The sequence below is a fragment of the Callospermophilus lateralis genome, chromosome 12 (assembly GCF_048772815.1).
Source record: "Callospermophilus lateralis isolate mCalLat2 chromosome 12, mCalLat2.hap1, whole genome shotgun sequence".
Lineage (NCBI taxonomy): Eukaryota > Metazoa > Chordata > Mammalia > Rodentia > Sciuridae > Callospermophilus > Callospermophilus lateralis.
The window spans coordinates 81,925,945-81,952,564 of record NC_135316.1 but is presented as its reverse complement, the minus strand read 5'-3'; the positions used below and the strand labels follow the sequence as shown (position 1 = coordinate 81,952,564).

Genomic DNA, 26,620 nt, shown 5'->3' with positions numbered 1-26,620 from the left:
TATTTTAAAAATTAGTTATCATTGTACATAGTTACTAAACATTCTCAAGTATTTGTGGGCCAAGACTGTTGTGATATTCCACAAAGCTCTGGAGACATAATAAACATTCTTAGTTATTAACAAGTAGTATTATACGATTTCATTTTTCCCCCTTAGGTCTAGCCCTTAATATCATATTTTTATGATACTTGAAATAAATATTATTGCCTCATTTAATTGAAGCATATTAAGAGTTGGAAGAGAATAATTATTTTTTAAAAATTGATAGATTATTAGTGTCATTTTCCTTAAAAAGAGACAGAGTTAAAAACCCATAATGATTCCTGAATTAGAATTTCTACTACTAGAACGTATTTATAGTTCTGTCTGTTGAAAAGTTTAGCAATTTTTTTATCATGTCATAATAGTTAGTACACTTTTTGTCTATCAAATAAAACACTCCTGACAATCTTTTCCTTGGCGTTGCTATACTTTTCAAGAGAATGTTCTATGTTGTGTATATTAGTTTTGGCTGACAGCTACTTGCTTTTTGGATTATTCTATACATTTAGATCCTCTACAGATGAACTGATGTGTTCTAGACAGGAAGTGGTATGTAGGAGATATAGGAATGGGCTGAAGTATCCTTTATATTTGCCTTTGTATCTAGGGGAGTTGGAAATAGGCAAGAATGGAGAGAAATTTTGTATGGCAGTACAAAGAATTTTGCAAGTTTATTGTGAGCCCTGCAGCAATCCGATGCATTTTAGTTACTGGTAAGTTTGTTAAATTATGTTTGAAAATTGTACCTCTTCAAAGATGGCCATCTATTTACTATTACGTCCACCATGTCAAATATACCTTATTTTTAAGATTTTTTTTTTTTTTTTGTAAAGATGTGGTATTGCTATTGCATTGGGTTTTAGGTATAAATTAACAATACTTTGGTTGGTGAATGCATGTGACTTTTCAGTTGTTGTCATGGTTAACATTGAAGTGAAATTATTTATGGATAGCATAGTCATGTGTTAATATTTTGGAATTTTAATAAAATTAATATTTGTTTTTGTAATGGAACTCCACCATATTTAGAGGTCCAAGTTAATTCATTAGATGTTTGAGATTGTCTAGTTCTTCTGACATAAATGAAAAATATAATTGTGGCATCCTTGTAATTTTATATGGTTCTAATAGGACGGTGATATATTGTAAGAAATATTTTTTTTTCCTTTTCTCACGGACCATAGGGACCATTGTGAATTATTTCTAGTCTTTAATTTGGGCAGTGCTGACGTTTAGGAATTCAGTTCCCCCCAATAAAACACAAATTTATGTGTAGGTAAGAATTTCATGAGCTGATAGGAAATTGTGTAATATCAATGCAGTTCCTTTATTCTTTGCAAACATTTAAGTAGAAGTATTATATGTAATATAGTGACTAAGTAGTTATTTGTGAAGTGGCCTTGACTATTGATTTAATTTATTTAAAATGGATTAGATTGCTTACTAGCTGTGCTTCTTTACAGAAATATTTAAAAATCCCAAGGAATTCATTGATAATTGTGTTTTTCTTACAAATGTCTGTCTTTGACTTAAGGAAAAAGTAAAAAAAAATTGATTTGTAATATCAATTTAATTTTTTTTGTGGTTTAAGGCTATAGGGCCAGTTAATATAATTGAATTTTAATTTCCAGTAATGAAATACTTTATTTCTGGATAGTCTGTTTTTCTAGCTAATGTCATGCAGTCTTAAACAATCATTTTTTGACAGTGATAATGATAATTTTGCTATCATTTCTTCTTATGAGAACATTTGATATGAATAAAAATAGCCACATTGTCAGAGAAAGGTGTTATTTGTCAATTCTGTTGAAACCAGAACAGCTAGAATTATTCAGAACTAGAACTTCATATTCCTTTTGGGCTTAATAGTCTTCCAGTTTTCTCATTACAAAATTTTCCAAATACTTGTAAGAGTATTATTGTGCTTAAAATATATTTAGAAATTTGTAACTTTGCCCTTTCTTAAGAACACAAATAGGTGATTTAGGTTATATCATAAAATATTTTAGGTAGACACTATTTTAATTCCCAATAGAGAATGGTTTACAGAAATTTATTATAAATGATATTAAATATATACATTAGAGGAAAATATATATTCATTTTCAGGAATACTACATTCATGTATCAGTGCTGCTTGTTGAAAATTGTCATGCCATTGTGAAGAAAACATGTTATTAAAGTTTAATTCAATGCAATCATTTATTTTTCTTTGGTTTCTTCATTCTTTCATCTAGTAGACATACCAAGTGCTTAATCTTTGTCTGAAACATATCTTTGTGTGCTTTTATGTGTTTGTGTGTACACTGTGTAATTAATTGCAACTTTTCATTTCAATATTACTCAAACTATGTCTTTTCTCTGCTCTCATAAATTTTCTGAGGGCATACATGGATATAAGTGACATGTTATATATTTCTTTGGAATTTTTTTAACAAAGTATTTTTGAAAAATAGGCCTAAGTAATAGGTGCATCTTTCCAAAATAATGTTGTGTACATATTTACAATTCTATCTGATAACCAGATACTCAAAAGACTATTATGATAAACTCTTAATTATGGAAAGATATCTGTGTTTGTTTATGTTGGATTAACTTGAAGTAGGAAAAAAAAATATATATATATGTATAAATAAACTTGGATGTTTAATGTATCAATATAAAAGTACATAGTTACTTTCCAATTTATTTAATTTGAGAAAAGGATAAAATTCGTTTTCTCATTCTTGTAAGAAATGTATTCATGTATAAAGCAAAATAGCAGTTGTCAGCAAAATAGAAATTAGTATTGAATATTTGTTATCATATGACACAACAAACTACTGAAATGGAATACTTTCATGTTTATAATAAACATTTAATGATTACAAAATGAAATTATCTGTACTTTACATGCAGTGCTACTCTTTTGGCATTCCTGGTTGAACTCCTTAAAAGTTCAGTAGCCATGCAAGAACAGATGCTGGGTGGAAAAGGCTTTTTAGTCATTGGCTACTTACTTGAAAAGGTAAGTGTTACATGTTGATGGTTTTATTGTGTAGCTTTCATACCTAGACAGCTGACTGTCACTAATTATATTTTCTGTAACTTCCCTTTCCATTGACTGCATAATGGTTATAATGTTGATAATTCAAGACTATTGTTTATATCATGAGATAGAAGTATAGACATAGAATTAAGATGGGTGTTAGAAGTCTAAGTAATTAAGAAATTTTGATTGAAAACAGAAACATTCTTTCATGTACTTTTATTCAAGTTGCAAGTATCCTTTCTTTTAATTTTGTCCCCTATTCCTTTGCTATCTTTACACTCAGATTAAGTTTCTTAGAAATCTTATCATTATATTTGTTTTACTTAAATGGATTTCCTTTTTAGGTTTTGCTTTATTTTTTAATTATAAGATTAAAATTTTTATTTGTGGTGGCAGAAACATTATTTTGTACTGTTATCCTTGCATTTTATATATTTGAATATTCAAAGCAACTTTTGTCTATATATATAAACAGCACAAATATTTTTTTCATTCATCTCATTTATGTATTTTTATGACCTCTGCTTTAGTCACAGTTGTTCTGTTGTAGCAATGAATGTTGAATTTTGATGATGGTGTGTTAATAGATTGGATTTCCATTAACAATTAAAGTGAAATTTCATGTGTAAAAGGATTTTTAAAGAAAAATATTAATTTTCCGTGTGAGTTCTCTTTTTATCATTTAATTTTAATACTTGGCTGCTCTTAAGTATGAAACTATTTGAGAATTAACTAATAAAGGTGATATCTCAACTAAGAGAAATTAACTCATTTTTACCATGGGAAAGAAAATGAAGACTTGCAGATAGTTTTTGTTTCACATTTAGTTATGTTACATTTGAAATACCTGCAGCCTGTCTTTTCTTTGAAATAAGTGTTGCTCTTTCTTTGAAGATTAATAATCGAAGAGTAGTATATTATTAAATAGATTGATCACTGTTAGCATTTCTTTGTGGAGGCTTCCCCACCCCCCCAGTAACATTACTATAACTCCATTGAGACTTTTCATTTATTTTTTCAAATGATGGAATATCATCATCCTATATCTCGAAATTTAAGAATTATTTAGAAGATTTATAAGTTACATTTATAAGTTACATTTCATGAATTAAATGGAATGCCTTTTGGCAGGATCACTGTCTTATTATTTTTTTTACTGGGGATTTATCAACATAATTTTGAAGTGAACCCTTTAACATTCAAAATTAGCTTAAAATTAAAAAATACTACAAGAGATCTTCAAACCAAAACTATTCTTTTAAAAAATTAATATCTTTATAGTTATACTGTGATTTATTCAAAATATCTCATTGTAATTTTAATTTGCATCCTTTTATATGATTTTGACTGGGCATTTTATTATATATGTTTATTAGACATTTATTTTTTCTGTGAAGTGTTTGTGCATATCCCTTACCAGTTATTTCTGTATCTGAGACCCCTCCACTGAGGCAATCTATAATATACTTTGTCTCTATGAATTTGCCTATTCTACATATTTCATATAAATGGAAAAGTATAATATTTGTTTTATATCTGGTTTATTTTGCTTAGCATGATGTTTTCAATGTTCATCAGTTATATATCAAAACTTTATTCCTTTTGTTAGTGAATAATATATGTTCACGTTTTGTTTTTCCATTCATCAGTTCATAGACATTTGTTTCCACGTCTTAGTTATAAGTTTGGTTTCTAGAATGACTTAATGATGTTGAACATCTTTACATGTACTTATTGACTGTTTCTGCATGCTCATTTTCTATTTATTGTTATTTTTCTTCATAGAAATATTTTCAGATCTTTTGCCCATTTAAAAAACATGGGGTATTTGTCATTTTATTACTGAATTGTTAGAATTCCTTTTTTCTTTTATTTTTGGTCCTGGGAATTGGTACTGGGAATTGAAATCAGAAGCATTTTACCACTGAACTCTGTCCCTAGACCTTTTTAAATTTTTTAATTTTGAGACAGAGCCTAAGTAGCTTAGAGTCTTGCTAGGTAGCTGAGGCAGGCCTTCAAGTTGTGATGCTCTTGTCTCATCCTCATGATTTGCTGGGATTACAGGATTGTGCCAGTGCACCCAACTGAAGGTGTTTCTGAGCTATTCTTGAAGCGGTTCCTTATTAAAAGTGTGACTTGCTAAGATATTCTTCCATTGATGGATAACATGTTTTAATTTGTGTTTATCTGTTTAATTTGTGTTGTCCTGTTAAGTTGGACATTTTCATGTGCTTATTGCCCTTTTTGTTGTATTTTTTAAAAATATGTTTAAATTTTTGCACATTTTGTTTTGGATTGTCATTTTCTTTTTAGTATGTTGAAATTCTGTATATATTCTGAGTATGTGTACTTTGTTAGATATTTACTACAAATTTCTCTTCTTTTTTGACTTGTCACTCTCAATGGAGTTTTTTGATGAATAGAAGTTCTTAATTTTAACAAAGCTCAAATTTTCAGTTTCTTCTGTGAGTAGCCCTTATATGATTAGCCCTTATATATCCCAAATCCATGAGTCTATTCTGTTTTCTCTGAATATTTTGCTTTGTCTTTCATATTTAAATCTGTAGTCCCTCTGGAATTGAAACTTATATATGGCATGAAAAATAAAATCAGGGTTTTTCTTTTTTAATTTTCTTCCATATACAGATGATTCCCAGTTCATGTTGGTTTGACTTAAGTACTTAATTTTTTTTTTTACCATTGTGGTGTACCATAGCATTCAGTAGAAACTGTATTCAAGTTTAAAATTAGATCTTTTCCTATGCTAGTGATATGTGATAGGATCATCCCCTGATGCTGAGCAGTGGTATCGAGCCACAAATTACAGTAAAAACATGATCATGAGGTTAAACAAATAATAGTTGACATTGTACTGTGTTGCTGAGCTATGGTGATCAGTAGACTAGGCGTATTGAATGTATTTTCAATTTAAAATACTTTCAACTTATAATGGCTTTATTGGAATGTAACCCCAATGTAAGTTGATGAGCATCCACATGTATCTACCTGGTCCAACACCATTTATTAAAAAATAATTTTCTACTGCATAGCAATCTAGTCTTTGTCAGGTAACCATATGAGAAGGGAATTGATTTATTTTCTATTTGAGGAAACATAATAGTGATATTAATAGTATATTGTTTTCTTTAATAGTGATATTGATAGTATATTGTTGTTTTTTTTAATAGTATATAATTCTACTATAGTTTTGTTCTTCAGGATTACCTTTGCTACCCTTAAGTCTTTAAATTCCCACATATTGTCAATTTTATGAAGAAAATGCTAGCATTTTAATTGTATTATATTGATATTATTATATTAAATATTTTATTTTATGTATATTTAGGTCCTCTTTTGTAATTTTCTACATAGATAATTTGCTTTCAATGAATGTATTCTCATTAAACTAATATATTTGACATTTTTAAAATTTCAAATTTTTAATTTTTTACTGATATATAGAATGTAATTGATGTTTATATTGAGTTGTTATGCTATTATTGATACACCTGTATTAATTTTAGAAGTTTATAGTTTTTTCAAGAAATTTTCTTGTAGACAACAATATCATCTGAAGATGACAGTTTTATTTCTTCCTAATATTTATTTATTTTGTTTTTTTATCCTTGCTTTTTATTATGCTATACTACACTGTTAAATAGAAGTTGTTATAGTAGGCATCTAAGTCTTATTCCTGATCTTACAGGCAATGCTTTTAATAATTAGCCACTTAGTATGGTGTTACAGATTACTTTGGAGATTTTTAAATCATATTAAAGGTGGACGTATAGTTTGCGAAGAGTTTTCTTTTTTTAATGTTTTTTTTTTTTTAAGTTGGGCACAATACCTTAATTTTATTTGTTCATTTTTATGTGGTGCTGAGGATCAAACCCAGCGCCTTGCATGTGCTAGGTGAGCGCTCTACTGCTGAGCCAGCCCCCTAAGAATTTTCTTTATCATAAGCATGTTGAATTTCATCAAATTCTTTTTCCTCATTATATGAGATTTATTATGTTTGTACATTTTTTTCTTAAGTTAGTTGATTTCTAGATGTGAAGCTCCCAATTACTTTTAATTCTACAACTATTCCAATCAGGTCTTCATTATTATATTATACTTCCCTTAATATGGCTTATGTCATTGTCACCATAGGATAATGTGGTTATTTCTTAGTTTTCATATTACTTGGCTTGTTAATAACATTTTGATTGAATGCTTTCTCCTTGAAATCTTTCCTTTATTGTGTTTTATGATATCTAGCTATTTTTCTCTTCTGTTTACTTCCTTGCCCTCCTCTTATTCTCCCTAGTATCTTTTTCTCATGTTTCTAAAGACTGCCTTGTCTTGTTGTTTACTCTAGAAACTTTTCCTCTTTCTATCTATGTATCTTTCCCTAATTGAGCTTATCCATTTTGTTGTTTCAGAATCCTGTAAAAAGTAATTGCTCTTAAAGTTGCTCCCATTTTCACTTCCACTTGGATGCCTAATAATCTTCAGAAATCTAGATTATGCAAATATTTATTTTCATTTTCCTCTCCAGTCTTTTCTGTCTTGTTTACATCTTATTGAGAAGTAGTTCAGACCAAAAACATTAATTCTTTTTGACTCTCCTTTTTTTTTCATACTAGATCCAAACTCTAAACAAATTATGTTGTCTTACTGTCAAAATATATCTAGAACCAGTTGTTAATTCCTGCTTTTTAGTCTACTTCTTAATACATACATTCATTGATATCATCTTAGATCAAGCCATCATTCTCTTTTATCATTTGTTATGCCCAGCTCATTTTTTATTTGTACTCAGACTAGTTCTTCTGAAGTGTTTCAAATTTTAATACTTCATTCTTCTCAGAATAAAATTTTAAGTCTCAGACCTCTGATATCATATCTTACCACTCTTCTTTCTTTCTCCATTTCAGCCACATTTGATTTTAGCCATATTTGGCCATAAAAGGCTCTGTTGCCTTAAGCATGTGCCAATTTCAAGACTTTGGTTTTACTTTTCCCATGTCATCCATCACTTTGTGTGTGTTGGGGGGCCGGCAGGGGAGCAGATGTCCAAATAGCATGATTCTATGCTGCATTCAGGATTTTTGCTTATGACATTTCATCAGAGAAGTCTTTTCTGACCAGTTTACATAAAATGACACCCCTTCCATAATCTTCACTGTCTCCCTACTCTACTGATTTTTACAATATTATTCTGACATGTTTTACATTTTTTTCCACTTATTTGATGCTTCCTTCCACTTCTACTTTATGAAAGTGGGGAAAATGTTTATCTCACCTTTTTATATTTTATTTTGTATACTCAGCATGTAGAATAGTGACTGTCTTCAATACATTTGTTGAATTAAATAAATATTTTTTTCTGGTTACCTACAAAGAATAGCTTTTTCATCTGTCTCAGATGAACACTTAACACTGTTTTATTTTTAAACAATTAGTGGCCAGGTAGGTAGTATACTTTAACAGAGTTTCCATTTTTAATTTCTTACCAATAACAAATCACTTAGCTTTTATCTTCTTGTCTTAGAAGGTTCAAATTAGGTATTTAAAGAAGGCAGTTTAATGAGAGGTCTTATTTAACACATTTATATTGTTTCATGAAAAAAAATTTAAGGTGGTTTTGTTTAATTTTGCCAAAATTCAGACTTACAGAAATCTTAGAAGATCAACAATATCCTTTTGGTTGTGGTTTAGAGAAAATGTGATTCAAAGTAACTTAAACATTAGGAAATATACTAACTAATGGTACTGAAAAATGATTTATCAGAATATTGTCAAGAAACTGATGGCCTGTTCAACATGGTTTATTGAGAAGAATTTAATGCAAGATTATTATAAAAAGTGTGGGCGTTTTAAAGGAATCCTACAAGGTTGAAAAGGAGAGAAGTGAGAGTTTAGCAAATACAAAGAGAAAGGTATTATAGTTGTTGCACAAGGATGTGTGTCTGGTGTGAGGTTTTCAATAAAGAATTGAAGTATATTGAACTGGATTACAGTACCCTAACTTCAGTTTCTTCCAGTTCTTTAGCTTCCTGCTGATGTCTCCAACTGGTCAAACTCAAGGAAACCCAATATTCAAGAGAACTTCCCAAACATAGAAAGGGCAGCTGTAATCTTTTGTAGTTATAGCTAAACCCTTATATCCGGGGGAGAGAAAAAGAGAACTCTTTATTTCAATTATAATCTTACTCAGATTCTTCCCTCTAATTTGATTGATAGCTTAGTTCTTGCCTACTGAACCAACATTGGTTTTAAGGAAAATGCTAAATTTTGATGCTGGATGTCTGAGTTAATTATCCCTTCCAAACAACAACAACTGATTTATATGGTTAGATTATTGGAGCTGATCCTTGAAGTCTTTGGGAGGTGCAAAATGGATATTGAGGATCAACTACTTTATGATATACCTCTACCAATTAAACTATTTTCCCACAACATTATTTCATTATTTAATATATAATCACACACAGGACACACACACACACACACACACACATACACATGAAGAGAGAGAGAGAGAATGGTTTTTGCAACAAAAAGGAACATTTTTGGTGACCCATTACATTGTGGGCTGATGTAAATCTTGAAGAGATGTTTCTTTATTAAATAGAAGTTTCTCCTTGTAACATACATTGTTCCTATTTGGCTTAGTTAATTGTGAGTGGATACAATAATTTTTTAATTTCTCATTTTCCATTTCCAAATATGTTTAGTCATGTCTTATATAGTACTTCTTAAAATTATGTGTCCTGTCTCCCTAATGTCATATGGCTGAAGAAGTTGCATTTTCTATGAGGTTCACATTGTGCTCTTTTCTAAGATTTACAGATTTATGACTACAGGTTGTTCAAATATAAGTCTCTTTATAAAATAGCTTTACTTGAGAAAATGAATGTAAACACAAAAATAGAAAAAATTTTTAAAGCATGAGCCAAGGTAAACATTTTTTTAAAAACAGTTGGATATCTTCTTTCATGCTTTTCTAATTGCTTTTGATTTTTTTCTTTTTAATTATTATTTATAACTTTTTAAAAATTTATTTATTTATTTATTATTTCTTATATGCATCACAACAGAGGAGTGCATTACATTCATAATTTTTTTGCATTGCAATTCTTAATATGCCTTTATACCATAATTTATCAAATCTCTGTTTGTATATAAGGTATACTGAAACCAAATTCACATCTTCATACATGTATTTTGTATAATGATGACCATCTCCTTCCACTATCCTTACTATTCCTATTACTATTCCCTCCCTTTTCCTCCCACCCCTATTCTCTATCTAGAGGTAATCTTCCTCTCTTCTCTCCCTCTCAACCCCATTTTGAGTCACCCCCCTTAAAACATTTGGCATTTGTTTTTTTTTTTTTTTTTGGAATTGGCTAACTTCACTTAGCATAATCTTCTTTAATGCCATCAATTTCCCTGCAAATGCCATGATCTTATTATTTTTTAGTGCTGAGTAATATTCCATTGTTTTTTTAATCTATGCTATTTTTGAATTTGATATGAATTCAATTAAACATTCACTGAGAAATTAAGAAAGGTACTGAAAAGGTCAAAGTTGAATAAGATGGTGTCCTTTTTTCTATTAGTAAAGAAAGATCTCTGAATTACTAATAGTAATACATGAAGAAGGAATATGTACTACTTACAGGTAGAAGTGACATACTGTTGAAGAAAATATTTTATACCTAAATAGATAAAATTTTAGAAAAATATTTCTTTAAGGTCAATTTTAGAACTGAAAACAATATGATAGCATTACATGGTGTACAAAAACAGCCAATACTTGGACACACCCACATCAGTGTTTATAGCAGCACAATTCATAATAGGTAAACTGTGGAACCAACCTAGCCCCTTCAGTAAATGAATGGATAAAGAAAATGTGGTATATAAACACAGTGGAATATTATTCAGCATTAAAAGAGAATAAAATCATGGCATTTTCAGGTAAATGGATGGAGCTGGAGAATATAATGCTAGTGAAGTTAGCCAATCCCAAAAAACCAAATGCTGAATGGTTTCTCTGATTTAAGGATGCTGATTCATGATATGCTGAGGGGAGGGGAAGTGGGAGTGGGAGGATTAAATGAACTCTAGATAGGGAAAAGGGGAAAAAGGGAGGGAGGGGAAAGGAGGGGACATAGGGATAGGAAAGACAGTGGAATGTGATGGTCATCATTACCCTAAGTACATGTATGAAGACACGAAGGCTGTGACTCTACTTTGTGCACAACCAGAGATGTGAAAAATTGTGCTCTACATGTGTAATAGGAATTGTAATGCATTCTGTTGTCTTATATACCAAATTAAAAATAAATAAGTAAGCTTTTCACCTTCAAAAAAAAAGAACCGTTGGAGGCCTCATATAATGTTTTTGGCATACCTTTTACAACATGGAATAAGTTCAAACAATAAATAAAGTAAGCTATTTAAAATTATAAACAGTGAAGGAACTGTTGAAAGTTTTAAATAATCATCCTTCTCTTAATTTTATTCTTCTTGAATGAAATATTTTAGAGTTTAACATTCTACAGTTTTTCATTGAAGCTTCTTTAATATGAGTGCCTAATCTTTACTTTTTTTGAAACTCAAAGGTTTGTTTTTGACCTTGGCTCTCACCTTAATAACTCAGCTACTTAGTAGAATCTTCTTCTCTGTCTCGCCTAAAATTTTTATATAAAGAACAAGCCACTGAAAAATTTCTAAAATCTACATAGATACTTGTCTTTCTGTGTTTTGGTTTTGATTATCATGCTTTAATTGCACATATTAATGGTGTTTGTGAGTATGTTTTTCATTGTTAAAATCCAGCCTTCTCTTACTCATTGTCTTCTGAAGTCCCACCCTCTAGTAATCATTACTCTACATTTAGGTCAATTTTCATCTTTTTTTTTCTCTCATGTGGAAACAATTGATATTTTTGTCAAACACAATTATTGATGTAAAATCACTGTTAGCTTTATCATAATTTGAACCAATTAAGTTCTGTTACCACCTTCTCAATGAAACCACTTATGTTTCAACAGATTTTTATCTGTTCCATGTTTTTTTATCATGTACTTATAGCATATAACATTTTACATATTTATTTCTCTGTCAGTTTTATATATTGTGTGTCCCTGCTTTTTCCACCTAGAATATAAATTCTGTGAAGCCAGGCTTTTTTTTTTTTCCTTTGAGTTTTGTTAATTTCTCTTTCTACAGTGTCAAGGAGAGTAGCTGGCAAATAGTAAGTACTCATGTGTATTTTCGAAATGACCAAATGAAAAGTCTTGAAATCTACCTCTAGGATAAAAGAAATGGATGCAAAGCTGTTTATTATGAATTGAGGATATAGTGAGTGAGTGACTCAAACTGGTGTCTTGGCAGTGAAATTGGCCCAAGAAAATGCTATGTTTGCCTTAACAAAAAGTTTTTAAGTTTTAAATTTTATTTCCTTTGGGAAATAAAAGCAGGAGTGGTCCTCGTTACTCTTTATTTTCTCTTACCTTGATTTACACATTGTTGTTAACTATTTGCAATCATTTGAGTTCCTGGCCCCCTATATAGTATTCTGAAAATTCCTGACATACTTAGGTCAGATTTATGGAGTTTTTTCTTGATATGAGCTTGAGAAATATAGGTAACTCATGGGTGGTAAAATTGGTAAGACAGTTTTAGTTCTTTGTATGCCCTGATAATACTGTACTGATATTTGGATTTCAGTCAATGGAGAATGGGGAGAGAGGAGCAATGTGATGTGTACCTCAGAGTTTACTGAAGGGTGATTTTTTACTCTACGATGGTGTGGATGGTTATACTACAGAAGAGTAAGAAAAGATTTGAGTACAAAGATATGATTTCAACATCTGAATTTAAATTATTTGCTTTAGGAAGAACATTTTTTTCTATCTTAACATATTTGTCTGAAATTATGTCATGGGATAGTATTGTCCAGTTAAAATATATGCATTTTAAAATATTTTAGTGAAAAGGTCCAGTAAATTAAAAAAATTTTTAACCTAGTATATGCAAAATATTATCATTTTACTGTACATTTAATAAAAATAAATAAGGTTTTCTTATTTTGATACTGAATATCAAAATCTACTATATACATCCTTATAGCACATTTTAATTTGAATTAGCTACATTCTAAGTGCACAGTTGTCATGTAGAACTAATGGCTACTGTATTTGACAGTGCAAATTTAAAGTTTGGTTTGACTTTTGGGAATGGGGTCTATCATTTATCTAAATATTCCCCATATTTGTGATGGCATCTGACAATTTCTTAAGGTAACACTCAGCGTAGGAGTAGTGTTATATGAAGCTGTAGAAGCAAAAGTTATCATTCAAGGAGTATATTTCTAGAGAAAAAAAGAGGCAAATAATTAATATTTAGGCATAGGTCATTAAGGAATAAACTGAGGATCCTGAAAGCCAAACGAGGACAGTGTATGCAGGAAAGGCAGATGTTTTAATAAATTGTGAATAGATCAGAAGCATTTATGTTAAAGCAAGATGTATTGCATTTATCAATGTGGAACTCATTTGTAAGTTTTGAAGAAGGATTCAGTGGAATGGTGAGGTCAGTGTATTTTCCTTTTGGTTTGTAGCTAGTTTAAGTGAAAGCACTTCTTATTTTCAAAGTCTTTTCCCCCCCATTATTATGATAATTATTTCACTCTTAATTTCTGGTCTAAGATCTCTTATTTGTAATTTTCTAAATTCAATTTATACCTTATTTTTTAGCTGGAGCGAACAGTGAGTTTATTTAACCTGATTTATTTACTGTAATTGTTCTAGAAAAGGCTTGAAATAATGAACTATCACTCAAATATTCTAAAATACAACATTGTCTAATATAATTGCATTTTTAATAATAAAGAAAATATAACATTTTGTATTTAAACTGTTAGGGGTAGTTTCAAAAATTAATATAAACTTTTGCTTTATCAGCAATTACACAATTTGATATTTACAGATATTTTCAATAGAATTTCTGTTTTCTTCCTTTAGTCATCAAGGGTTCATATAACTAGAGCTGTCTTGGAACAATTTTTATCCTTTGCAAAATACCTTGATGGTTTATCTCATGGAGCACCTTTGCTGAAGCAGCTTTGTGATCACATTTTATTCAACCCCGCCATCTGGATACACACACCTGCAAAGGTATGAATTTTATTCTCATTCAAAAGTAAATTTAGTGTTATAAATTATAGTTACTGGATTTAAAGTATCTAGTTTAAGCCATTTTGAATGTTGGATTTATTTTATAGTCAACCCAAGCCAGTTGTGTTAGTATCAGAGATGTAAATATTAAATATGTAAATACTAAAATACATGAAAGTATAGTTAAACATTAAGCTTGGTGAAACACTATTCTGATGTTATTAGATGTGATTCATCCTTTCCAAGGAAGAAGATTTGATATACTGATAATTGTAAGACTAGGAGAATAAAACAGATATCTAATTGTATCATTAACATTATGATCATTTTGGCTGGGAAATTGCTTTCATTTTGAATGTAGAATTTATATCATAGCCATTAAATAACATTAATGATTGAAGAATATACATAAAATAGATATTTTTCTAGAAATTAGCACAATTTTCATTATTTTGAATACTTGAATTTAGTCTTGTTATATCTTATTGGAAATCAATAATGAGGGATATTTTAACTTTGATTCTTTTACAATTTTAAAATCTCCCATATAGCTGGTTACATAATGTTTAAGTTCATATTTTTATTACAGTTCATCTTATTCATTTGTCTAAACCCAGATCTGAAGTTTCTTCACTCTTTTTTTTTTGTTTTTTTTTTTTTTGGAGATTGAACCCAGGGATTAAACTCAGGGGCACTAAACCACTGAGCCACATCTCCAGTCCTATTTTGTATTTTATTAGAGACAGGGTCTCACTGAGTTGCTTAGTGCCTTGCTTTTTTACTGAGGCTGGCTTTGAAATCACTATCCTCCTGTCTCAGCCTCCTGAGACGCTGGTTCACTTTTTTTAACAAGGTGTTTTACCTGCTGTCTATATGCTCAAAGGGTTAAATTTCAAAAGCCAGCTATGTAGTATGGAAAATTGGAACAAAATTTGAAATTCATGAACTTTTAAAATATATGATAACAATATATATTTTTCAGAGTTACTATAGCTGATTGACACTCATTCTATTCCTTTGAAGATTTGTATAAATTAAGAGTTGCTGAATTGTGCTTTTTATAAGAGTGTTGGTCTAATTCACTTTTAAAATAATTTTGATTTTCCTGTCACCATTTGTTTTAATTAAATGTTCGAAGCATTTAAAATTAATTTGTCAATACCTAATTACCTTTTTTAGTTAGATTATTAGGTAATGTACATTGCCTTTATATAAACAAGTTTTATTAGAATCTTGGTTTTTATCATTTTCTTCTAAAAATTTAATACTGTTTCAGAAAAAGTTAATTTTATACTCACAATAAGTGATTATTTTTTGGCTTTTGCTAGTTTGTATATGAATTAAAACAGAATTTATCTTATAAGCACTTGAGCCATTTTAAACTTAATGGTCTTATTATACTGTATTAGGTTCAACTTTCCCTATATACTTATTTGTCTGCTGAATTTATTGGAACTGCTACCATCTACACCACCATACGCAGAGTAGGAACAGTATTACAGCTAATGCACACATTAAAATATTACTACTGGGTTATTAATCCTGCTGACAGTAGTGGAATTACACCAAAAGGATTGGGTAAGTACACCCCTACCACTGTGTTTGCACTTCCCTGTATTGTTTTATATCCTGAGTACTACCATAGTGAACAGATGTACATGACTATAAGATTATCACTAAACTATTTTCTTTCTTATGAAGTAGACTGGTATTTTGAGAATTGTTTATAGTAAGAAGAATTTTATTGCCTTATAGTAATAAACTACTTTGGAATGAAGTTAATTAAAAATAAGCAATAGTCTTCTTCGTTTTAACTTACATGTTTTTTTTTAAATTTTTTTTCCAATATTAAAAACCAGTAAACATACATACAGGTTATGATCAGTGTGTTCTAGTATGTTTGCTTTCAGCATTTCAGATAGTTAACCTTTTTTTGTGCTTTTCCAAATTTACACTTTGTCCTAAGTATAATAGAGACTAATTTAATTCTTCACAGTGTTTTTTTAATGTTTAAAAATTAGAGTCAGCTTTTCTAACTATAGAAAAATTTACAACTATAGAAAATAACATAATATTAGAGGAAAAGATTTATTCATGACCCAAACCACAGGAATGAATATTACAAGGTTGTGAAGTTTTCTTCCTTCGTTTCTCTTTGCATAAATATGTTTTACCTCTTTGACAAAATTGAGAGTTTTTTCCTATTTTTGTCATTTTTTCCCTCACGTCCTTATATTTACATTGTTTCTTAAGTCTGTTATATAGAGTAATCCACTCCTTTGTAGATACTTGTTTACCTCTATCTTTGATTTGTTTAAAATTACTGATAATAAATATTTTTAGTTATTTTCAGAAATGTCTTAATAGTTTATAATGTAGTAATATGACATAGTGTGATAGAGGGCTTTTCTTAACATCCTCACAATAACATTGAATATTACAGTTTTATATCAGTCTTTTAGATAAGGGAAATAACATACTATCTTAACATTTAATGTAAGTTTTTTATTTTATGGATTGGGCTTTCAAAATTGTTTTTCACACTTAGACCTACTTTGTCCTTTATAGCTTTCTTTTTTCATTGCTTTTAAGTTGATAATGCTCAAAATTTATTGCTTACCATTTGTTAGATTCTCTGCTTAGAATTCTACATGTTAATTTGTTTTATAATTTGTAATGTAATTATATGTACATATTCAGATATATAAATAAAATTATATCTAACTGTGTTAATGTCATTTCATTTTATAGGTTAGGAAACTGAAAGCATTGAAAGTTGAATCATTTATGTTTAACTCAGAGCCATTGTTCCAAAACTTTATAGTATATTTTTTTTACTACAAATTACATTCATACATGTTAATTTGTGCTTAAACCATTAATTTCTAATAACAAAAAATTTGCAAGAGTTGTACAAAGAGTTCTAAGATCTCTCATCAGATTTTCCAATATTTTAAATTTTACCTCATGGGTTATATTATTCTTCAATTTCTCTTTTAATGAAACACTCATGTGCATACATACTTTTTTTCTGTTTCACTTAAGATTAAATTGTATACATGATGCCTCCTTATCACTAAGAGATTATCTGTGAATTTCTTAAAAGGTAAAGGTATTCTGTTAAATAATGATTGGGTACCCATTAAAATAGGAAAATAGAATTAGTATGATATACTCCAAAGACTCCATACAGATTTTGTCAATAATCTCAATATTCTTCTCAGGAAAAAAAAAATCAATGTGGAATAGTTCCTTTAGTATTTCCATGACTTTGACATTTTTGAAGAGTACAGACTCTTCAACCTGCTTCTCAGGTTGGATTTATTTGATATTTGCTTGTGATGATTCAGGTGTTTCATTTTTTTCAAGGAATAGCACAGAACTCATTTCTTTTCTGTCTCATTGTATTATGTCAAAATGATTGTCTTGGCTTCCAGTGATGTTAACTTAGAACATTTGACTAGGGTGAGTTTTCAGTGTGAAATTATTGTTTTTGCCTCTGTAACTAATAGATATTTAATGGAGAAATACATTTAGACTAAGACATTTTTTTGGTTTACATATTACTATAGGGAAAAACTTGTTTTTATCCTTTTATTTTAAATTTTTTTGTATCAGTCTAATCTCAGGCATTTCCATTTTATTCAATGTGTTATATCAACATTTGGCATGGATTTTGCAAAAAATAGCAGTTAGGTTTGTGTTTTCATAAAATGACTCTGTTGCAAGTAGTCAGCACTACCATTTCACTGCAGAGATAACCACGTATGTAAACTAATGGGTATGACTTGTTCCAATGAGACTTACAAAAACATGAGGCATGATAAATTTGGCCCTTAATTTTTAGTTTGTCAGTCCTCTGTTTTATATATAAGCTCAAATTCTCAGATTTGACCAGTCAGTCCCTTCACATGGAGTTTTGGGTCTTTATGATAAATATCCATAATTTTGTAGTGCTTTTTAATTTTCTGGCATGAGATGTTCTAGGTTCATATGATACTTTCGTTGTCCCAGTCCTGGAATCACAATTATTTTTCCAGAGATCCCTGGTTTGTGGTATGTATTTTAGAAACCAAGGTCTTGTGTTAGGTGTATATTTTGCGCCTTGAATGTCATTGATTCTTGATATTCTTAGTGGACAGATCTAGGAAATATGTTTATATCTATGTATAGAATATTTAGACACATAGACACACACAAAGACACACACACACACACACACACACACACACATCTATCCCTATTAGAAATGTCAGTTCACACCAATACATTCAATTCTAGTCTAAAACCATGATGACTCAATCTAGCATCAAACTTTATTTTGAACTTTCTTGTTCAATAATGAGAAGTCTAGGTCCCCTTATCTTTAACACATGTATATATTTTCTTATTCTATTCTGTTAAACCAATGTTTTATCATATATTATATTATCACATTCTTAGTTTTAGCATTTTCATAACGGTCCTTATTGCCTCCTCAGTCCCAATTGTTTCTTTGACACTGATAGTCCTACTTTTTCTTCTTGGTCCCACTATCTCTGATGGTATTGCCAGATTTAGTTATCGTTTTGGCTTTGTCAAGTATATTGGGAGTCTCCTTGGCCTTTGCTGCCTCTTCAGGGCCCCAGCCCCTGATGCATCACTGGCTCCAACTGTCTCAAGAAGAGGGAAGGGAGAGAACCAATAAATATATTTTAATGAAGAGTGACACTTGCCAGGTCCCGTGATGCATTCAGGTAATCCCAGCAGCTGGAGGCTGAGGCAGTAGGATTGTTAGTTCAAAGCCAGGTCAGCTATTTAGGGAGGCCCTGTTGCTAAATAAAAAACAAAAAGGGGTGGAAATGTATATCAATGGTTAAGTGCCCCTGAGTTAAATCCTTGGGGTGGGGGGAGTTAAAAAAAAAAAAAAGGAGTTGACAAAAAGTACAAAAGCATTTCTTTTTCTTTATAATTTGTTCTTTACTTTAATAACAGTTGTTCTGCAGTTAATTTTATTATTTGACAGACTGTGAAGTTCTGTTTTGAAATATATAGTTTTCTAAATGATAGCTTTTTTCAATGGCATGTTGAACTAAAATATTTTCCTTTATGAGCACAGAAGAAAATTTGTATTATATTAAATTTTCATATAAATGTTATTCAGGTATAGGCAATCGGCTAGAGAAATAGGATCATTTTGCTTTGATATGACTTAACATTTTTGCCTCAGAATTTATTTTTTATAGCTCACTATAAAAACTTATACATTAAAAATATCATAGAGTAGTATGTGTTTGTGGTAGCAAGTGAAATAACAGTTTATCGTGTGAAAAATTTTTTCCATTTTTTTCTGTTCATATACACATGAATGTAAACCTAAGTGTTTCAAATTATAGGTGCTTCAGGAATTTACTTTGAAGAGGTCATAGACATATATTCTTACCTATACATAACATTTATAAATTAGATATTTTAATATGAATATATATAAAATAATATTATTTTTATAAATACATATTTATGTAATACATATGGGTATGTATATATGAACAGGTTTATGATATTTTTAAAAATGTATATTTTATATATATGAATATGTGTATGCACACATAAATTCATATATGTAAAGCATATGAATATTATTTACACACATGCACATATATTCATATATATATATATATATATATATGAAATAAACCTGAAGCTCTATCTATGGTCTCCCTTTTCCATTGCCTGGCATACTAGATATAACTGCATTCTGTATTTTATGTTTATTACTGCTTTTCTCTACTTGAGCATTTAACTGTTTTTTTTTTTTTTTTATTGTGCTTCATTTCAGTCTTTTACTAAGTATATATATATTCCTAAACAACTTACTACTTAGGATATAGAATATAAAATATAGAATAATAAGTTGTTATTCCTAAACAACTTACTATTCTATATTTAGTATATATGGTATAATTTTTGATTTGTTTTTTATTTTCATATTTGCTAGAGTAACCTATTTGCATGAATTTGATTCATGACAAATGTATAGCAAACACATAAATATATATTTCTCTGCAATTTGCTATTTGCATTCTGAAATAAATGGCAAGAATAATTTTATCTAACATTTACTGAGTGCTTACCATTAAAACTGTCAACACTCTTTTCTTATTCCATTACATATATTGACATGTTTACTCCTCACAAAATGTTCTATGATGTAAGCAATATTATTATCATTATTCCAACAGTAAAGAAAAAATAAACCTGAGCACAGAAATACTATAAAACTTGTTGAGTTTTACTAAGTGGTAGGAAAAATAAAAGTAAGTTAATTATTGCTAAGAAAATAGCTGTCTCTACAGAGAGAGGAATAAACAATGTAATCAGGAAGATGATGTGACACAGAGCTGAGCCCAGGAGTAGGGTGAGAGCTGGGCCATCTGATATCATATTACAGATAATAATGAAATATTCAGGAATTTTACAAAACTATTGTTAAGCAGTTGGTAGCTTGGACTTAAAATCAGTCTGGTGGGAGTATTTATGAAACAGAAATCACAAATATGAATATGCTATAAATCAGCATTTCCATCCCTGCAACTCTGTATGCAGTTCCCATACCAGTACACCAGTGGTTGGTGTTTCCCTATCAGGCTACTGTTAGTGTTCAGTTTCCAACCTCAATAGTTGTTATATAGTTGTTTTATAATAATTCATTAAGTTGTGCATTTATACTTTATGTGCACTATATTTTATGAGACTTTTTTGAAAACAGTATACTAATAACTGATAAGAAGGGAAAGGTACTTAGTGTACTCTTGGTAGGAATGGGGCAAAAAATGTGGAGAGTATTCTGAGAAATGGAGATGTGTCTTAGTAATAGGTGGAATGGATTGTTAGGGTGGTGATTTGCTTACAGTTTAATAATCTGCATGTAAATATTTGTTGGGTAGATAAGAAGATGGTATAAATTATAAATGCAGGGATTATAATTTAAATACTTAAAAAGGAGATATATAAATCCTGGTTGCTTCAAGAAAGACAGTATTTTAAGGGTTTTCATGAGCCTTGCTATTTTTCTTAAAAGTATAATTTAACTATTGTATGTTATGCATGTTATATTTATCGCTTCATATTCTTAATTTTTTGGAAATAAAATTTATAATTATTTAAAAATTTTGGCAATATGTTGGAACTGATAATGTATGCTTTAACTTTTCACCTTCATTTTCATCTATCGATTCCACATTTATCAGATGCCTACTGTACTTTTTATTGTATATATGTACATGGAAGAAAAAGTTTACAAGACAAATAATCATGATAAAGTAGAATACTATACTTTTTCTGTGCTTTCTTATATGTGGGGTGAAAATGGAGAGTCTATAAATGGAAAAAAAGTTTAATTGAGGATGGAATAAATATTGGGAAATGTAGTAAGCTAATAAAAAGTATAAATGTAAATATTTGGTTATTATGCAGTTATCCATGGATAGTAATATATTGGAAGTTTTTTTAAAAACCCTTTTTTCCTATTCTGACATTTAGTGAGTAATTTGTATTTACCAAAAACATGAAAGTTCATTTTTAGACACTCTGATATTATGGAAATTGATTAGCATTAGTACTAATATTATAATTTTAATAAATATAATTTTATTAATGAATTCCATACTATTCCAACATAATTGCATTAAGCATAGTTAATATTGTGGAATTTTTTTCTTTCTTATTCTAGATGGTCCCCGGCCATCACAAAAAGAAATTATATCACTTCGGGCATTTATGCTGCTTTTTCTGAAACAGCTTATATTAAAGGTAAAATAATTTTACATAATTCAGAATGATAGTATATTTTATGGGAGGGAACTTTTGGCATATTTTAAAATGATTATCGTTAAATTAATAGTGTCTATGAATTGCTTTCAGAGTTTTGAAATTTTGTGTTAACTTTTGTTTAATAACTTGGTTAAATGCTCTGAGAAGCTTCTTATTAAGGAATGTGTCAGAAAGGGGCATGGGACAGATGAGTTGTAACTGAGTATAAATATATCATTCTCGAAAGCTGTCTTTGTATCAGGTTAAGAAACCTTGCAAAAAAAAATTGTGTATTTTATTACAGTATGAGTTTTTAAAGGTTAATTTGAAGAGAAAGGGAAAATAAAAGCAAAATCATAACAGTATACAAAAGATGATAAAATAAACTGTTGTATTTGTACTTTTTTAAGGAAGTAGTCATCAGAGATACTGAATACAGTTGGTGATATCCTAACTGTTGATAGTGTCAAGTATTTTGATAGCTTTTTAAAAATAGATATGATTTTCCAAATATTTACTTTGTACCTTGAAATATGTCTATGAATTTTGAAGTATTTGGTGATTTTAATTAAAATATCACTGCTTATAAGGTTTTACTTTCTTATAAAATAGTCATTTTTATGGCTTTCTTTAAAGTTTTTATTTTAGATTTAAATTAAGTAATGTAATATTTTTTAAAAATTAGGACCGAGGGGTCAAGGAAGATGAACTTCAGAGTATATTAAATTACCTTCTCACAATGCATGAGGTAGGACATGCTATTGGTCTTTTAATCATTTTATTCAAAGCTTTAGAGAAGATTTTTAACTAAATATTTATGATTCTTATTATGCAGGATGAAAATATTCATGATGTGTTACAGTTACTAGTGGCTTTAATGTCAGAACACCCAGCTTCAATGATACCAGCATTTGATCAAAGAAATGGAATAAGGTATGATTATAATAGTATTCTTCTTACAATTTAATGCAGCACTGCTGTGCATCCTAGATGCTATTGTATAAACAGTTGAATAAATGCAGCAAAATCTTACACATAAGAAGGGAATAAATGGAAAAAACCAGCTCTCCATCCTTGCATACCCAAGTAAAATTATGAAGTTTATAGAAGATGGTCTCAGACATTAAGTAGATTAATTATTATTGCTTTAGAAACAACATTTCAAATAATTGAAAGAGCAGATTTTTTTTTTCCAAGTACAATAAAGAACATGGTATGTTTCAGCATAAAGAGATGCAAGAGAATTTTATGACATTAGGCCCAAGAAAGAGGTAGAGGCTAGATATCAAAGGCTTATATTATGGTAATCACTTTAGGCTTTTTAATTTTTTCCTGTTGATGATGAAAATTGAAAAATTTTGAATGGGGAAATGATGTGCTTTGCCAGTTTGTTAAGATTTATAATCAGCAGTTATGGAATATGAGTTGAAGGACAAGAGTGATGTAGCAGGATCAGCAGATATTATTTATTCATTAGTATTAGAAATGATCAATTGAGTCAGTAACAATGCATTGAGATTGGACTTGAATATTAGATTGGAATGTGAAGCCCAAACCAAAAGATTCTGAAAGTTTAGTTATGGTGACTCTTACTTAACTGGGTAGGTAGGGAAAACATTATCTTGAGTAATAATCTCATGAACTAGAATCTGTAGTTCATTCCTGTAGGGAAATTCTCTTTTTATTTTCTGGAATTTCAGTTAGTGGGAAGAATAGGAAATACGGATTGTACCATGTGTATCTCAATAAATTTTTACAAAAAAGAGTTTAGAAATGACATATTAATAACTCCCAAGGCATTTTGTTTTGTGTGTTTCTTGTTTTTGGCCAGTTTTATTTGCATATAACAACTTTTTAGACTTGAAGACTTTCTCTTTCTTTTTTTTAAACTTGAAAACTCTTTTTTTCCTTTAATATGAGACACCTGTCCCCCCCTTTTTTTGACAACAATCTAGTGTTTTATTTTTGTTCTCAATTATAGTACATTTTGTTCTTGTTGTCATACAGAAGTAGTCTCTCTAAAATTCGATTTTATAACATGTAGTTTTTTCTCTGAAGTGTCTTTTAATATCTAATTTCAGCTGGCTATGTGCTGATTACCTCCCTTAGTTTCTGCCACAGGCTTAATGAAAATGTTCACCAATCCATCTCCCAGGTCAGACTTGCCATTTACCTCTTAGGGCCTTCATAGAATTTAATGAGATGATTGTACCAGTGCTCTTTGAAGACTTGGATTTTTAGAAGAGTTCTCCAAAAGTCTCAAAAGATTTGTACTATGATTTGTTCATGAAAAATTAATTTTATAATTTTCAGTAAATGTTGAGGGCATCAGATGTTCAAATGAATGAACCCAAATATTGGAAACAGTTACTGATATAACTAAATAGAAAATATAGGATCAGCTGACTACTAAATCAGAATATACAAAAGATATAAATATCTGAAAAACAAGTTGCCACCACCACTTACAATATATTATGAAATCCGAAATGGAAATGAAACATGAATGTTGATACCAAGTCAATACTGATGTATTATTTTTGATAAATATTAACTTTCATTATAATAATGCTACCTAATCAATCATATTTTACAAATACATTAATGAGAAAAAATTACCTTTAGTTCACAGCACAGTTTCATCAGCATCTTTTTGTATTTCATTTGATTCTTTGGCTAATATTTATTTGTATTTTTATTGGCATATTATAATGTATTATATGGCTATACATATTTTCTGTATTTTTATTGGTGTATTACAGTTGTACATAATGTAGTTGTTGCTACATATTTGTACATACACAAAATATAACAACATAATTTAGTCATTCCCCACTATTTTTCCTTTCCTGTCTACCTCCCTCCCCTGCTCCCTTTCCTGTATTCTAGTGCTTCCCCTTCAGAATTCATGAGACTCCCTTCCATCACAACCAGATTTCTATTCTTTTTTCCTCTGTAACTTGCACATATGAGATAAAATATACAGTCCTTGACTTTATTATTGAATAAAACTCAATTTTCTATATATACCATATTTTCTTTATCTTCATCTATTTATGGACAATGGATGAATCCATACTAGGCTACTTTCATGATTTGGCTATTTGTGAATTGTGCTGCGTTAAAAATGGGTATGCATGTATGGCTATAGTAGGATGACTTTAATTCTTTAGGATAAATACTGAGGAGTGGTGAGTTTAATGGTGGTTCCATTCGTAGTCTTTTCAGGAACCTCCATACTGATTTCAATAGTGGTTGTACTAATTTACAGTTCCACCAACAGTGTGAAAGTGTTTTTCTTCACATTCTCTCCAGCAGTTATTAATGTTTGTATTTTTCCCCCTTTTTTGGTGGTACCACTAATTGAACTCAGAGGGAGTTAACTACTGAACCACATCCCTAGCCCTTTTTCATATTTAAAGATAGGATCTTGTTAAGTTGTTTAGGGCCTTGCAAAGTTGCTGAGGCTGGCTTTGAACTCAAAATCTTCCTGCATTAGCCTCCTGAGCCACTGGGATTACAGATGTGTGCCACTGCTCTGGCTTGTTTATATTCTTAATGGCTCCCATTCTACTGACTTCATAATGTGAATTTTGATGTGTTCCATCCTTTTCTGTTCCATGCAGTGATTTGAGAAACATTGGCATTAGTTCTTCTAGAAAGATTTCGTATTCAACTGAGAATCTATCTGGTCCTGGGCTTTTCTTTGTTGCAAGGCTTTTTATTACTTCTTCTAGCTCATTGCTAGTTATTGGTACATTTAGGTTTTCTGTGTCCTCTTGATTCCATTTTGGCATGTCACATGTGTCTAGGATAGTATCCATTTCTTCTAGATTTTTCTAATTTATTGAAGTATAATTTTTTAAAATAGTCCCCGATGATTCTCTGTATTTCTCTGATATCTGTGGTGATTTTTCCTTTTTTATATCTAATGTGGTTTTTTGGATTTCCTTTTGGTTAGTTTGGCTAAGGGCTCATCAATCTTGTTTATCTTTTCACAGAACTGACCTTTTATTCTATTTGTTTTGTTTGTTTGTTTGTTCTCAATTTTATTGATTTCATCTTTGATCTTCCTTATTTCCTTCCACTTGTTTTAGAATTGGTTCTTGTTTTTTAAGGGTCTTGAGATGCGCCATTAAGTTATTAATGATTTTTTGGATTTTTCTTATGTAGGCAATCACAGCTATAAACTTTCCTTCTCCCTTCATGGTGTGTCTCTGAAGTTTTGGTATGTTTTGTCTCTATTCTCTTTTGATTCTAAGAATTTTAAAATTTCTACCCTAATTTCTTCTATCATTCATTCATCATTCAAAAGTGCAGTGTTCATTCTCTATGTGTTTTTATGTAGTCACTATGGTCATTTTTTTGTGTTGATTTCTAATTTCATTCCATTATGAGCAGATAAGGTGCAAGGAATTTTACACACACACACACACACACACACACACAATGTGTCCTAAAACGTGATCTGTTTTGGAAATGGTTCCATTACCATTAAGAAAAAAGTGTATTTGACTGTTGTTTGATGAAATATTTTGTAGATGCCTGTTAAGGCCATTTGATGTATATTTTTCAGTTC

General features: G+C 29.9%; 1 protein-coding gene across 4 annotated transcripts in view; it reads left to right on the top strand.

Moving 5' to 3' along the window:
* Positions 1-26,620, top strand: part of Nbea (neurobeachin) — a 622,915-nt gene that overhangs the window by 138,289 nt on the left and 458,006 nt on the right. For all 4 annotated transcript variants that reach the window (XM_076872612.1, XM_076872611.1, XM_076872614.1 and 1 more), the window contains exons 11-16: positions 2,941-3,049; positions 14,098-14,250; positions 15,660-15,828; positions 21,962-22,041; positions 22,727-22,789; positions 22,877-22,974. In XM_076872612.1, coding sequence (XP_076728727.1) covers positions 2,941-3,049; positions 14,098-14,250; positions 15,660-15,828; positions 21,962-22,041; positions 22,727-22,789; positions 22,877-22,974 — 672 coding nt within the window. The remainder of the gene's footprint in view (positions 1-2,940; positions 3,050-14,097; positions 14,251-15,659; positions 15,829-21,961; positions 22,042-22,726; positions 22,790-22,876; positions 22,975-26,620) is intronic.